The 16,089-nt window shown below is 49.6% G+C and overlaps 1 protein-coding gene across 6 annotated transcripts in view; it reads left to right on the top strand.

Moving 5' to 3' along the window:
- The window catches only part of srgap2 (SLIT-ROBO Rho GTPase activating protein 2), a 96,504-nt gene that overhangs the window by 73,466 nt on the left and 6,949 nt on the right, over nucleotides 1–16,089 (top strand). For 5 of the 6 annotated variants that reach the window (XM_088640502.1, XM_088640504.1, XM_088640503.1 and 2 more), the window contains 12 exons: nucleotides 848–949; nucleotides 1,401–1,598; nucleotides 2,998–3,082; nucleotides 3,963–3,990; nucleotides 4,691–4,721; nucleotides 6,570–6,630; nucleotides 7,274–7,351; nucleotides 7,997–8,131; nucleotides 9,152–9,257; nucleotides 10,779–11,003; nucleotides 14,522–14,601; nucleotides 14,861–15,041. In XM_088640502.1, the coding sequence (XP_088496628.1) occupies nucleotides 848–949; nucleotides 1,401–1,598; nucleotides 2,998–3,082; nucleotides 3,963–3,990; nucleotides 4,691–4,721; nucleotides 6,570–6,630; nucleotides 7,274–7,351; nucleotides 7,997–8,131; nucleotides 9,152–9,257; nucleotides 10,779–11,003; nucleotides 14,522–14,601; nucleotides 14,861–15,041 (1,310 nt within the window). The remainder of the gene's footprint in view (nucleotides 1–847; nucleotides 950–1,400; nucleotides 1,599–2,997; nucleotides 3,083–3,962; nucleotides 3,991–4,690; nucleotides 4,722–6,569; nucleotides 6,631–7,273; nucleotides 7,352–7,996; nucleotides 8,132–9,151; nucleotides 9,258–10,778; nucleotides 11,004–14,521; nucleotides 14,602–14,860; nucleotides 15,042–16,089) is intronic. The other variant, XM_088640507.1, reaches the window with a different exon arrangement.

The raw sequence follows: 16,089 nt of genomic DNA on the forward strand, positions 1-16,089 counted from the left end.
CACCAGAGTTCAGCCAGTTGTCCTGTCCTTTGGTTTGGCAGTGCGTTTGTGTTCCCACAGTTCCCCACTTCGCACGGCGCCATGTCACTGCGCCGGCTGCTTCTGTCCTGGTTCCGCTGCTTTTAGTCTTGGCTTACCTGTGCGAGCCGCTGGGGCCGGCCGCCCTGTTCTGCGAGCACCCCAGCGAGCGACGTGGGGCGGAATGTCATCCGATCCTGTCGTTCTCCGCCGCCTCGGGGGATAGGAATCCAGATGTGGTGCCTTCCGAGGCTGCGGACTCGCCATCTTTCCAGACTGTTGGCGTTAAACCGGCTGTTCATCATTGCTGCAGCCCGGGGCCCCTGGCCTGTCTCGTGCAAAAGAGGTTAAAATCCAGGATTTAAAGTATCAAGAGGGACTTGAAACATGGTTTGGCATCGTGCTCCTAGCGCATTCCTCATATGGGTCAGTTTAACAGTTTAACACCTCGGCGTCTTGCTGGTTGTCTTTTATTTAGCTCCCCCCCACCCCTTCCAAACGCTTTCTAGCAGAGAGAGCTTGTTTATAGCCGGACGCAATTCTTCGACGGAGTATTTACGGTACGTTTCCAGCAGGCCACTAAGGAATGCCTGGAACGCTGTTTCAGATTTCTGTTCAAGATGTAAAAAAACAGCTAACGCGAAAGTGGGGAAGGCAGTTCTTCCTCTCCCCCTGTGGCGAATGTGCAGGCCTGTTGTAGCTCAGGAATGAGACTGCTTGGGTGGTGGGTGTTCTGTCCTGTTGCACTGTACTGTCTCGGTGCTCTGACCCCTCCTGTCCTGGTTCACCCCTTTCTCTCTCTCTTCCCCCCCTCCTTCTCCCTGGGCAGGTGGGGCACATGTGCGCCCAGCAGCCCCTGCAGGGAGAGCTGCTCCAGAGGTGCCAACAGCTGCAGTCACGCCTCTCCACGCTCAGGATAGAGAACGAGGAGGTCAGTCCAGCACCGCAGGACCCACAGCAGATGTGTCGGCTCAGCTGCTCAAAAGAGCTTGTGTGTTAGAGAGGTTACGAGTGCATGTGTCAGCTGTGTCCCGGGTGTCTGCATTAGTACAGCACATGTGCGTGGTGCAGTTTATCATTCCAGTGCATGCACACTGTTCTCAGGTCAGGTCTATCAATGCATGACTTTGTCAAATTCAACACACTGGTTCTGTATGTAACAGTCATCTTGGGTAGAATTTGCCGCAGCTTGAGAATGAAATGTGTAACATTGCTATTAAACTCAGAAATGTATGGCTGGTGTTTATTTTCTCATTTCTTGGCTCTAACAGCTTCTGAGTGACTAACCGATAGGCAGAGCAACAGCCAGAGCCCTTGAACTCTGTCAGAGGCCCAGAGAAAAAGGAAATCCTATATTTTTTGGTTTGTTTCTCTCTGTGCAGGTAAAAAAGACCATGGAAGCCACCCTCCAGACAATCCAGGACATGGTGACCATCGAGGACTACGACGTGACCGACTGCTTCCAGTACAGCAACTCCATGGAGTCGGTGAAGTCCACCGTGTCCGAGACCTTCATGAGCAAGCCCAGCCTGGCCAAGAGGAGGGCCAACCAGCAGGAGACAGAGCAGTTCTACTTCACGGTACGGGAGACCACCTGTGTGCCTGGAACCCCTCCTGCAGCGGCTCACCCCTCTTCAGCAGCCGAGCCTGTGAGCAGCTATGCTGACTGATCTTTGGAAAGCTCCTTGTGTCCTGGGGTGGGGAGACAGCAGCAGAAGCCCCACTGTACCCCCTGTCTGAAGGATAAGGACTCTGGGTCCCATGGCCCTCTCATGAACTTCCCTTTTAATAAAGTAGATTTTGTACCTTTAGCATGAAACTCCAGGCTGTTATACGGAATTAGGGTGAGGGATGCTGTAGTGTGAATTGATGCAGTCATGGTGAAAGCTGACCTAGATACAGGCGCACACACACTGCCCCCAGTCCCTCCCACGCCGAGCCGGCGGACAGACAGAGCTGCAGACGGAGGGGAGGAGAACTGGCGGACAGCGCCGGCGGCTCTCCCCTGGTCCAGCAGGTTGCGGGAGCGGATCGATTTCCCTTCAGAGTGTCGGAGTCCCAGTGGACCCGTGACTTCGCAGTTCGTGTCGGGTTCTTTTCTGAACTAGTTTACCGATGCTAGCCCTCCGAGGGCTCGCCTGGTTTTTGAAGGACCTTGGGGAAGTGAAATGTGCACTTTCCAATTTCATCAAGTTAATAAAAAAGCCATCTGTGCTCATCAGGATCAAATACAGTAGCTTTTACAAATATGGTGCATGAGCTGTTTGAGCTTAGAAAACTCCTGTATTACAAGACATTATTACCCCTTTTAAGGATCAAAAGTGATTTTAAACACACACACATACAGGCAGTGCTCCCATGAGTGTCTCATACCTGCAAGGAAGTTAAGGGAAGGATCCCTTTTTTGAGTATTGAGGATTCTGTCTAATAAAAGAGAGAGAAATGCCCAAAGGTTAGCTTTCATATCATCATACTCTGTTTCAAAAATGTTAAATTCAGTACTTTAGTCTTTTTGTTCCTGGTTTGTCTTTTTGTGTCACTTTTGGTTTGTCTTCTGTGGTTGGGTGAGGCATCTCAGTCCTGCATGAAAGTGTGGCTCATTGTTTCACTTTTTCAGGGACAGGCTGAGGTTGTAGGTTTCTTTGCAGAATCATGGAGGGCAGAGATCTGTCACACAGTGAAGAGGTGGTGGGAGGGGATACTCCGCAGGGAGGGGGTATGGGGGGGAATATTCATCAGAACACAGATCTTCTAGTAGGAAACCTTCACTGACTTCTTATTTTACTCTGCTGTTATCCTGTGGTTCTTCTGTCCATGCTGGGCACACACACACACACACACACACACACACACACACACACACACACACACACACACACACACACACGCTCCCTTTCCCAGGATGGGAATCCATTGAAGGGTTCGAGGACCTGTGTCGGCTGTACCACGTCTTATCGTCTCCACCGTTTTCATTTGCAGAAGCTGAAGGAGTTTCTGGAGGGCAGGAACCTGATCACTAAACTGCAAGCCAAGCACGACCTGATCCAGAAGACACTGGGAGAGAGTGAGTGGCCCGGGTGTTGTGGGAGGGTGGGTTGGTGAGTGGGGTGTTTTCTGTGTGTCCGTGGAAGGTAAGTGGTGCAGATCTAATTCACTCACACGGGCATGGACGTAAAATCAATTTTCTCCAGTTTGCAGCTAGGTCACTTCTGCTTTTTACCGTATGATATTTTATTTGCCGTGCCTTAAAGAATGGAGTCGTGACACATACCAGGATATATCGTGGCACTGCATGGATGTTCATCAGGGCAGGGTGTCCGGTATGGCCTGAGCAGCCCTTGTGTGTTCATCACAGCCCTGCGTCGCCACAGAAGCAGCACTGGTTCTCTGTTCCCACTCCGTAGGTTCATGACCACTCTGTTAGCAGCACGGCACACAGAGGCTGTATTGTTGAACTGGCACTGTGTGTGCTGTTTCTGTGCTGTAATTCCATGGGGCAGGAGGGGCCGCCCTGTCCTGTGTCCAAGCTCGGAACGAGTCCATCTCCAATATTCATTCCACTTGACAACATGCACAAGCAGCCTTGTTTCAGGTTCATGGCGATGGTGCTTATTTCTGCCATGATCGTGCAGTAAGGTATGGTAGGAACGTCAGTTTTAAGGCGCAGATATTGTTGGGTGTACTGGGTAGGTGTTGAGCTCTTAAGTAGAATCTCCAGCAAGCGCAGTGGTGGGATAGTGGTGAAATCAGCTGGCAAGTCTTTCTTCAGTATTCAGCATGTTCTCACTGTAGTTAACTGTACCGTTCTGGGTTTGGTCAAGTCACTTGTGGAAGTCCCCTTACTGCCTGGCCCACCTGTAGCTCTTTTCCGAACCCTGCCCCGCACCCCGATACCGCAGATGCAAGGTCCTAACCCCTATCTCTCTCTCTCCTTGTCTCGTCAGGCCAGAAGACCGACTGCTGCCTGGCCAGGTAGGTGTGGTGAAGGAAGCTAAACCTGAGAGCGAACACAAACACGCTCAGTAACGCTCACTGCCAAAAAGCCCAAGCTAGGAGCCAGGATATTTTTAGGAGTTTTTATTTTTATTTCATCTTATCTGCTGTTTAACAAACATCTGCCAAGTTTGTGGGTGTAACTCTTAGTAGTGAGCTGGAAGAGAGAGATGTTTAATAGGCCAAATCCATTAAGCCCCTAAATAAAGATGTACTAATTTAGCTGGAACATGAACAAGGGAATGGTTTTTGTTACCGGAGCACCAAGGCATTCCAGAAGTGAGAATTCCAGCCCCTCTTGCCCCCGGCGTCAAATTCCATCCGGCGTGTTCTGATGGTTTTGGGATCTCTGGACAAACAAGATGTTCACTAGGAAATGGAGCTGAGTCCAGTTGCAATTTCAGCAGAGCGTCTGGAGTATCTCCGTTACCTGATGTCTTAGTGCTAGTTTTCTCCACAACCCACACCAGAACAAGCAGGTTTCCTGACAGGGAATGGGAGCATGGAAAACGTTTCCTTCTTTATTCACTTCAGTGTTTCCACCATATTCTGAAAGATGGATCCAGATAGGGCTTTTCCAGGCTGCACATGGTTTCAGGACAGCCTGGGTGTCACAGAATTGCTTCACTTGGGAGTAAAGGTTGTATAATAATCAAGTGCCTTGTTTTCACTCTTGCAGCGGAAGGAGAAACTCGACAGTGAGGAAGCAGGTAATTTTCACTTCCTGCTGGCACGGCGGTGCCTCCGTGTCTGGGTGTGTGATCCAGTCCACATCCACTGCATGCAGGGGTCTCTCCTCCACCCGACAGGGCACAGGTCCACCTCTCAGGGCCCCGTCAGGGGCGACAGAGGAGACCACCAGTCTAGGGTGGTGCTAGACCCTTGCAAACAAAATTAAGAATCCAGCAGGGCTTATTTTACTTAATTGTTCTAGGCCAGGGTTAGCATAGCTCACATTTATTGTTTTTTAACTACTGTATTTGGCTTACACTTTTAGCCAATGCAGCTTAAATTTAAATCTGATTATACACCTGGGGTATTTTACTGGAACAATTCTGGTGAAGTACTTTGGTCAAGGGCATGGCAGTAGTGTCTCACCTGGGATTCGAACCCACATCCTTCCTGTTATGAGTCCAGAACACTGACCACTGCTCCACACTGCTGTCTGCTTCTTTGGCATAAATATTTAATTCCTGCCATCCCATAGGTCATCTCTGAGGCTGCCTGTACTGTTCTGAGACAACTGGAATGATTGATTCTCTGCATTAGCGCATAGTGACAGTACATTTAACAGTGGTGTGTTGGGATAGTAGGGTTTTCCCACTGCATGCTTCAAGAAGTCATTCTTGCTCCTGATGATCGATGATCTTATTAATTACAGACGGACACCCCATGGACAATCAATCAATTAGTGCGATTGAAGGGAGAAAAATTAGTTCTGTTGCCCAGGACAAACCTGTTAAAAAGAAAAGCTCAGTTTTTCAAACAGACAGCCAGACAGAGACAAGTGCAATTTGGGCATTTAAGAATAACTGTTGTTTGCTCAGAGTTGGTTTCCACTCAGTTTTCCCCCTGGTGAGATGCTGTCGAGTTTCTTTGGTTTTTTCTCACCCTGTAATCATCGTCCGTCATCGATTTAATTTTAGAAGATCCTTCCCTTTCCTAAAAGAAGGCTGCAGGGAAGTGCTGACCAGTAACATACTTCATGCCATCACGACATACTCATGAGCACACACACAGTCCTGCTCTGCTGCTCGCAGGGCACGAGTACTACACTGCCCCCTGGTGTTCTTCTGCACTCATGACTCCCTTCTGTGCCCTGTATGTGTGTGTAAACCATTGTGCACAGCTTTAAGCTTGTTTGAAAATCAAAATTGAACAGATGCTTTTCTCCATCACGTATATCTGGAATAATATAACAGGAAAAGAGAAGCTTATAAAATCTTACATTCAGCATTCTGAGACGTCATTAAAGGAAAGTGCAAAGGTTTTTCTTATGAAAATGTTCTGTTTAATGCAGATGAGCAATGCATTTTGATAACCAGTTATTATTATGAAATGAATTCATTCTTGGAGCTTGAAAATAAACTGCATTGTGAAGTACCAGGTATAGAACATATGTGACAGTTAAACTGACCTCGGCTAATTGAGTCAATTCCCTCTTATCCTTGTTGGTGGCAGCCAGGATCAGTATGTGAGGGGTTCATAAAAACTGTGCTCGTCTCGAAATGCCTGGGAGAAGCATCCTCTTGTTCCCAACAGTCTCCATCAAAATAGATGAGAAGTGGTCTCCTAGCAACAGTGGGCTTCTGCTGCTCTCCCCTCGGCGCCTGTTGCCATGGAAGAGTAACCAGGAAGAGGTTTTGAAATCTGGCATACAAATTCTGTATCCCTCAGCACAGGCTAGTTTTCTGTCTTATGACCATCAGAAGAGGTGGCTCGAATCTGCTAACCTCGCGCGGCAGAAATGTCTTGGGTCATTTACGTCTCGGCCGTACCTGGTTTTATTTTTCTTGTGCGTTATTCCCCATCACACTTCCTGTCTGTCCCCTCTGCAGGACTCCAGCCAGGTCATCCCCCTCATGGTGGAGAGCTGCATACGGTTCATCAGTCAGCACGGTGGGTGGGGCTCTCCTGGTGGGTGGGGCTGGGGGGGGGGGGTTCAAAAGGAGTTATGCTCATATCAAAAGCAAGACTCCCTGTTTATTCCTTTTCCCCCCAAGAAAAATTTGTGAGTCTCCCAAGTGGCTCAGCCTTAAATTGCGCACCTGTACAGAGCCTGACCTCTGCAGTCTAGTCACTAGCTGACCATGACCAGGGTTCACGGTTGGCTGAGCACTGCTGAGGAAGAGGGGGATAAGTCCAGCCAGGACGTTCTCAGCTCTGGGAGACGCAGCGCAGCCTGAAGTCTGGCGAATAGTGTACTCCTTGGTTTGATGTTTTGTGGCCTGCTGTGTCTGCAAATGCATAGGAGATGAAGCTCTCCTTGGGAGCAGGGTGTGAGCACAGGTTCTCTGACATGGCCTCCCCAGGGTAGCAGCTCTGCTCTCACATGGCTTTGGGGCTCTGACGCCGCAGGGGAGCTGCGTGTGGGGAGGGGGTACACATTCTCAAGGACAAGAAGGGAGGGAGAGCGGGGTTGGTGTTGCCCTAATGTTCCAGAGGGCATGCTAAAGCGTACTAGAGCACGTGTGTTCTCTTGTGCCGATGTTCCAGAACGCGTACTAGAGCACTCCTGTTCTCTTGTTCTGTCCTCACGCAGGTCTGCAGCATGAAGGCATCTTCAGAGTCTCTGGGTCACAGGTGGAAGTCAACGACATTAAGAACGCCTTCGAAAGAGGTGAGGTTTTTTTCACACTTGAAATGATAAAGCTCTTTTAAACCTGCTGTCAGGCACTCTCTTGTTCTGTAGTTCTGTGGAATTAAATAGGACAGGCCAGTACCAGTGCATCTTCTTTGATATGTAACAATTCTGATAAAACACCTGGTATTTTATCTGTTTGTTCAAACAAATGACCACCTTTTTTAAACTTTGTAATTGGTTTGTAAACGGAGTGTATCATTTTTGCCATGATCCACATCAAGTGACAATGTGTATTTGGAAATAGATTTTTTAAGGAGTACATATGCTTACCTTAATTCTGTAATTAATTTTCAATAACATCAATGTTTTGATAAATAAAGGTGTTATTCTTCGTGATGAACTAACTACTTAAAGCCTACCTGAAATGCCTGTAAACTGCAGGGTACTGCGATAACAGAACAAAAGCAACATTTCAATATTGTTGTTTTTAGGCTCAGAGAAGACAAATTCTGAAACGTCCCCTAACAAAGCACGGGGCCTTTTAAAGACTTTTCATTTGCAAGGGGTATGGCAAAAACAGAAGGGTGGTTATAAAAGCAGCAGCCTGTAATTATACGACAGGCTGCTCAGATCACAGAGAGTGAGCCGCTGAACAGTCTGGCTGTCTGCTTGTCACCGCAGGAGAGGATCCGCTGGCCGGAGACCAGAATGACCATGACCTGGACTCCATTGCCGGCGTGCTGAAGCTCTACTTCAGAGGCCTGGAGAACACCCTCTTCCCGAAGGAAGTCTTCCACGACCTCATTTCCTGTGTCTGTAAGCATATGGGCCGTTTATTATTAGCACGTCCCGTGCAGCCCTGCTTTTTGTTTCGTTTTGTTCTTGTTTCTGCACCGCCCCTTCCTGGACAAGGCAGGATATTGCGGCTACAGTGCAAAAGAGAGCCCTTGGAATGAACCAGTCTGTGGAGACCCTGGAGTCAGCCCACAGTATATACAATGGGCCTGACTCCCAAGTGGAGTTAAACTCGGGAGTCTTCAAGACAAAGCAGGAGGTGCCTCTTTGCTTAGAGAGCTGTCCTGCCGCAAGGAGCAGGCAGTTCACCTTGTTGTTCAGCTGACAGTGGGGCCGCAGTTCACCTTGTTGTTCAGCTGACAGTGGGGCCGCAGTTCACCTTGCTGTTCGGCTGACAGTGGGGCCGCAGTTCACCTTGCTGTTCAGTGACAGTGGGGCCGCAGTTCACCTTGCTGTTCAGTGACAGTAGGGCCGCAGTTCACCTTGCTGTTCAGTGACAGTAGGGCCGCAGTTCACCTTGTTGTTCAGCTGACAGTGGGGCCGCAGTTCACCTTGCTGTTCAGCTGACAGTGGGGCCGCAGTTCACCTTGCTGTTCAGTGACAGTGGGGCCGCAGTTCACCTTGCTGTTCAGTGACAGTAGGGCCGCAGTTCACCTTGCTGTTCAGTGACAGTAGGGCCGCAGTTCACCTTGCTGTTCAGTGACAGTGGGGCCGCAGTTCACCTTGTTGTTCAGCTGACAGTGCGGCTCCAGTTCACTTTGTTGCTGAGTCTGATAGTCAGTCTAATGGCCTGCTTTCATTTGCAAGCTTACATTCTTAAATTGGTAGTAATTTACAATTCAGGAAGCTATGAATGGAGGCTAGGGAGAGAACAATACAGTGTGAATGAACTACTGCTGGAGAGCTGCAGGACCTGGCATAAACTGGTGATGACTTCATCTTTTAAGTTTCGTCAGTCTGAAGCACTCCACTGCACGAGAGTGGAAAGTGACTAATTTTGTTGCTTTTCTTTGTGTTTTCCTCCCTTGCGCTCTTTTCTAGCTCTGGAAAACCCCCAGGACAGAGCTGTGCACATCCGCAAAGTCCTGCTGTCCCTTCCCACCTCCACACTGGTCGTCATGAGATACCTGTTCGCCTTCCTCAACCAGTGAGTGCGCCGTGTTCGCCAGCCGGGACCGGCGGCTCATTGTGGCCGTGCCCTGGACAGACCTGGGCCTCTAGCAGGAACAGCTGGCTACACTGTGGCTGAAGTTCAGTTACTGTATGTTCAAGGTCACAGAAGCTGGATTGGTGTCACATTGTAGCCTTCCGCTGTAATGACCCATTGAGCGCTCTGTCACGGTACTGTAGCATGTCCTGCTCATTCCCCAGCTTGCTCACCTGTGAAGGCCTGTGTTGAAACATTGTGTCTACCACGTTAAACCACAGTTTCACCCTGCTGCCATTCGTTTTAGTCTGCCTGGCGCACTCTTGACTTCAGTATCATTATTTTTACAAGCATGAAGCCTTTTTTTTTTTTTTGCTTCTGCTCGTCATTCCATGTTCTTGCAGAGTCGTAAAACCCATTTTGTCACAAAATGTGTCGCAGGTAATTTTCTAAAATCCGATCAAGCAAGCGCTCTCCAAGCTCTGGAGGCTCTGGTCCTGAGCAGGGGACGAGTTCTCTACGCCAGCCAGCAGTCTTTCAGAGTAGAGCTGGTATCAACAGGATGCAGACCCGTCACGTGTAGCGGGTCGGTCCTGGGTGCTAGGACAGGGTGCTGGAGACTCGAATCCCCTGTTTTGTCCAGACCTGGGGAATCCCAAGAAATGGCAGTGAAAATCGTGAGGAAGAACCACACATCTGTGGCAGTAAAACAGTCCAAATGAAATCCAGATGAGCAGACCGGGGTAATTAGAAGCCTGACTTGTTACTGTCCAGGACGGGCGAATAAATTCTTCTTTAATTTAATGATTTGGCTCAACAGGAGCAGTACAGTGTTTCCCCCACCCCAGCCCTCACCACCACGCACACACACCCTTCCGGTCTGATCTCAGGTTTCCTGTGTGACCTGACGGAGGACAAAGCGGGGGTATCTCAAGAGGGGGTCAGTGCTCCCAGGACAGTCTGGCCAGCACGGCCACAGACAGAGGCAGAGAGAAAAGCAGGGCGGTTGCTGCTGTAAAATAAACCAGCTGTGATGGAGAGTGTTCTACCTCCCTGGAATCCAGACTGGATTGTTTCTTAGTTCTGATGCATAATACAGCTCTGACATTACAGGCCAGGTTGTTTAAAGTAAAAAGCACCTGATAGAAATACAGGAATCGTGCATTATAGTTTTAAAATAAATACTCGTGAAGCCTATATAAATATGCATGCATCTGTTGACATTAAGTATTGGCACGCTTTGTGTGTCTAGAACATTGCCGATCACATGTGCAGTAGGAGGTTGTAGAATGCAAGAGAAGGAGCACCAATGAATTTGCTAACGGAAGATAATGTACTTGGTGCTGACATTGAAGTAAACAGCTGCAGACAGATGTGTACATGTTCAGGTGTTATTTGTCATTCATATTGAAGGATATTGAGGTGTAAGTCGTGCTGGCCTGCAGAGCAGTGAAGTGTGTACATACGTTTCCTGGTGGTTTAAAAGCATTGACATGGCGTTCTGTGTCTGTACACGTTCAGCCTGTCTCAGTACAGCGAGGACAACATGATGGACCCCTACAACCTGGCCATCTGCTTCGGCCCCACGCTGATGTCGGTGCCCGATGGGCATGACCAGGTCTCCTGCCAGGCGCACGTCAACGAGCTGATCAAGACCATCATCAGCCACCACGAGGGCATCTTCCCGGGGCCCCGCGAGTTGGAGGGGCCTCTGTACGACCGAGGGGGCGCCGCCGAGGAGTACTGGTCAGTGGGGTTATCGCATCTGGGGTGGGGTCCTTATTTCTGCAATGCGGGCGGCGCTGCGGGCACCGTGCCCACTCCACAGCAACTGAGTCCGATGGGAGGGTCACCTGGACCCGGCAGGGAGCTTACAGCCCCGGCACGCTTGCTCACTGGGAGCGAGCAGGGTTTGATGAGCACAGTTTAATACAGTAGGTCTCGGGTGGTTCTGTGGTGCAGGCGTTCTGTAATAACATAGCTGACTAGCTGTCATGAGGCCAGCTGTGCCCGGGGTCTTCTGTAAATGCATCTAGGGCATCTTTTATCAGGTGGTAGGGAGGAATCCTTGGCTTCTTGGACTGGGACTTCTGGGTTAATAGACCGCAGGAAACTGCCAGGGATGTTCAAAAATAGGTCGAAGCTGACAGGTTCTTTAACCTTCCCCACAGTGAGGTCACCCTAGTGTTGTAAATCTGAGATGAGATCCGTGTGTGAAGAGGGTCACAGCAGGGTTTGAACTAAAGCAGGTAGGGTTTAAATGACACCGTTTGGTTTTACAACAGTCTGGACTGTATTCAGCAACTGAATAACTCCCCGGAGATTGTGACAGTTAGGGGAATGACTATATTCTGGCCATTCAGGATTCCTGTATGAAAGTGTCTTTTCTGAGCTCGACTATTTTCCTTGTGACTGTGATCATATCTTGCTGGGTTTTGATTGCAACTTCCGAGCCGCGGGGTGGAGACTGAGAAGGGAGGCTCTAGAGAGCAGAGGGGATTTTTGAAAAGCTTCCAAGCTGAGTTTTCTGTACAGTATTTCCTAAACTGGCATGTTTAGAGACCTGTTTTGTATTAGAGATTTTTCTGAGCTTTTAACCCTCCCCACCGTTAAGGTCCATTTAGGGAGGTGAAAGAAGAAGGAAAGAGGGAGAGAAAAACAAGAAGAAACTCAGTTTCTTAAAATGTGCCTTTCATTCTTCCTGAGGATAAAACATTATCTGCTAGTCTGCTGCTGTGTAACTTGTTCATTCAGTGTAAATTACAAAAATCCCTGCCATTTCAGAAAAGGACATTTCGTCCAACCAAGATCAATGATTTTCAGTCGTAGACATTGAAATCCGCTTAGAATGGAAACACCTGAGTGGTTGTTGGGAAGTATTAGTGTACCCTGTGTCACTAATGCTTTAATTCACTAGAATAGCTAAACCACCACTTGTAAGCATGAGATTGAAGAATGATATGATGGACAATTCTCTTTTAACAATTATTAGTTAAATTAAGGGTGCTTCAGCTGAAGGATGTTAGGATTTCTGCCTGCACATCCACTGTTACGTTTGCCAGATTTCTGTTTTACTTTGACGAACAATTAAAGGTTGTCAACACGCATGAACTGTCAAAAAAACAATAACAGTCGGATTTGCTTTCTTAATTCTGACTCGCCTTTAAATGCTCTTAGAGCAGTCTGGTAAGGCGGAGATCAGAGGGCTCCCTGATGGTGTTCGTGCTGCCCTCTCGGAACCTGCCGACTCCCAGAAACAACTGTCCCTGGGGGGCTGCTCAGAGAGGACAGGGGAGGAAGAGGAAGGAGGATTGCAGAGTTGCCTTCCTCTGGCGGACGAGGGGCTCTGGGAACGAGAGAGAGAGGAGCTGGGCTTCACAGCAGGAGCACCCCTGTGGAGGCGCCGGCAGCTCAGTTTTCCACATCAACACCCTGCAGGGGCTCGGGCTCGGAGGCCAGCGCTGCACAGGTCGTGTGAGCTCACGGAAGAGGATTCGGGGGAGGGCCTCAGTGAAGCTCTTTCATGTCTTCCCCCCCGCGTTGTTCTGCTTCTCTTCAAAGAAGACGTAAGAACATAAGGCTGCCGACGAGAGGAGGCCAGTCGACCCATCTGTCCCGCCTGGTTAAACAACAACAAGTTGTTTCCAACTCAGTGTTCTTCTTGCATGCAAAAAACACCTCAGAGGTCAGTTTCTCCATTACACAAGAGGAGTTTACTTCCCCGCAAAGCGGCTGCTCTTACTTTGGCAAAGAAAATGTTTTCAAGCTCTTACAGGTGACAAAATCCCTTCAGGTTCAGGTGTTCAGTGCGAACACTTATTTTTCCTGATGCAACACACGCTGCAGTAGTCCAGCACAGGAAGTAAAGCTGTATTCCACTAAGAGACTGGTCCTCTTGTCAGTCAGCGTTTCGTGGCACTCGTAGAGGTTAATTCCATGCTGGAACGCAGAAGGATGAAAAACAGCACGTCTGGGCTGTGGAGCCTCTTCGGACAGGAGGGAGAGAGAGCAGCAACATGAGGCCAAGGAGAACAAAGGGAAGAGCTTGTGAGAGCAGGCCCAGCAGGTGAGAGAGTGTCCAGACGGAAGGAAATCTGGGAGACGGATTCCAGGAGAATTGTGAAGAGTCGAAATCTCTGGAACGGAACGGTTTAAAAGGAAATTAGCCATTCAATGAGGAAGGTGTGATCCTGATTTGAGCATAATTTTGGCATCTGATGTCTGTCTGGAATCCCTGTGAAAGTATGCAGACAGAGAGGCTAGTGTGATCATGACCAGGAGGTTTTGTCAGCAGTTGTCAGGTGCCGTCCAGTTCTCCAGGCTTTTTGAAGTGATGCTTCTCTGCTCATAAGGGATTTGGGGCGATGTGCACCGACATGCAGAGCCTCTGCCTCCTGTCTGAGCTTAAACAGCGGGGATCCTAACTGTGAAGAGCGGACAGGGCGGACAGTTTTATGAATCTGACAAATTTAACAGGGTTTAGCTCACTTTAAAAGCGCCTGGAGAGGATGAAGAACTGGGCATTGTTTTCTGGAGACTGCTCTGCACAGCTTCCCCAATCTTGACTGAATGGTACCCGAGCCCAGAATCAAAATTGGGCCAGCCATGCCTAATGCTCCAGTGTCCCCTGGCTCTGTGGTGGCCATTTCCTTTGACACTCCCTTGAACAGCAATGCATACTGTATGTGCAGCAATGACCGCAGGTCCAGGAACAGCTCTCCCCTTGCTACGTGTACCACACACAGTATCTGACTGAGAAAAGCCAGTAAATCCCTGGGTATTGTTGTAACCAAACAAATTTCACATTTCCTAGGTTGTTTTGGAGAATTTGCATGATCATATATCTCCCAGCATCCTACTTTTCTGACCAGTAAGTCTTATTTACTGGACCTAATTGGAAAATATGAGGCAGAATTACCTGACACTTGTACATCTTCCTGTACGCTGACAACAACAGCCTGTTTTTGTTCTTAGAACCACGACTTAGTGGCACTTGTTGACGTTCTAGGCAAAAATTCCAATCCGATAGGAAACGTCACCTGATTGTCCAGCTCACGAGAGTGCGTCTGCAAGGAGATTCGGGGAAAGAGAGAAACGGATCTTCTGGTAAATAAGGAGGTTTTGAACACCGGTCTTGCACAGCTGGTCAGAGCCGTCAGGAAGTGGGCGTGAAGAAAGGGTTTCAGTCGTTCCCGGCGTCGCAAAGGGCTCGTACCTGGGCGCCGCCCCCCGTCCTGAACCTGGGCTCTCGTTGTGTTTTGCAGTGACAGCCCCCACAGCGAGCCGCCCACGGCAGACGATTCCGTGCCGGACACGGTCTCCGAGAAGCACAACAGCGAAGACGGTGAGTGGGGGCCGAGCTGCAGCAGGGAGCCAAGGGCTGCTAACGGGCCGCGTCACGCTCTCGCGCCAGCGCCGTCTTCCACCGTGAAACACTGAGGCACGACTAGCAATAAGACCCCACAGGCCAGGACGGGTCCTTTCCTTGCTTCCTTCTGGACTGCTCCTCCGCTCTCGCCCTGCGCCGTTGTTTCTTCTCCTTGCATGGCGGCAGCGGTGAAGTCGGGGGTCCCTTTCTAACCTGGGGTGCTTGTCGGTTTCAGAGTCAGAGCCCATCGAGGCCATTGCCAAGTTCGACTACTCGGGGCGCACAGCCCGGGAGCTGTCCTTCAAGAAGGGGGCGTCTCTGCTGCTGTACCAGCGCGCCTCCAATGACTGGTGGGAGGGGCGGCACAACGGCGTGGACGGGCTGGTCCCTCACCAGTACATCGTGGTCCAGGACATGTGAGTTGAGCCTGTCGGAGCCCTCTGGGCCTGGAACGTCTCCATAGCGATAAGAATCCATAGCGATAAGAAGGCTGACAGTACAAGGCAGCACTCTGGATCGGATGCAGTAGTCCAGCAACAGGTCCAGTGAGACCCACAGCCCAGAACGCTCTCCAGGGCTCTCTTTAACACCTCAGTGTTTATAGATGTGGGAAGGAGAGCAGCCGTTTGACCCCATCAATCTTGATCTCGGGGAATGACCACCACTCAGCCCTCCTGCCCGAAACCGATCAGCCCAGTCCTCAAGACCTGTGCAAGACCTTCCTCCTGCTCGTGCTTTCTCCAGCAGCCCCCTGGTCCTCCTGGGGGTTCGTGCTGCTTGCCTGCCATGTCTTGTGACAATTGAGGAGTTAAAGATAACTCGACAATTGCACAGGCTTGTGGTTGTTCAATCCAACCCCCCACCCCTTGTTTGTCCATCACCCCCTCAAACCCAGACCACGCCAGCTTCCGTTTATCCCCCGGAGCTGAGTGAAGGAAGCACAGTGGAGTGCCTTCCCTCCAGGATACTTCCCTACCAGATACATCGTCTGTATCTGGGCTTAAACCCACGAGCCTCTGGTGATGGGTCTGGAGCACTAACCTCTACTCCACACTGCCCTCTCCAGGACACACAAGGCCTCTCTCCTCTTTTTTTCCTGTCTGCGTCTGTAGAGGTAGAAAGAGCTTGTGTTGCAGGAAAGTACACTGGCTGACTTTTCACAGCAAGGGATATTTATCTACACCTTTTGGATTTGGTTCATTGTCGGCCTCTGGAAACATTTGAAAACGTTCAGTTCAAAGCATGTATCCTCCTTAGCATTAAGGTGTGACACTATACTGTTAGCTCTGCGTGATGTTTTTTTATACGGCTGTTTTTTATGTTATTCATTTGCTCGTGTTCCACTGACACGCGAAAATACAGCACAGACAAATCAGTCGGTCAGATTCCAGACGACCAAAACATGTCCATCTGCAATCTTCTGTTATTGGGTTCATCTTTTCAAAGTCTTTGCCATTACGATAA

The sequence above is a fragment of the Lepisosteus platostomus genome, chromosome 7, assembly GCF_059453375.1.
Source record: "Lepisosteus platostomus isolate fLepPlt1 chromosome 7, fLepPlt1.hap1, whole genome shotgun sequence".
Lineage (NCBI taxonomy): Eukaryota > Metazoa > Chordata > Actinopteri > Semionotiformes > Lepisosteidae > Lepisosteus > Lepisosteus platostomus.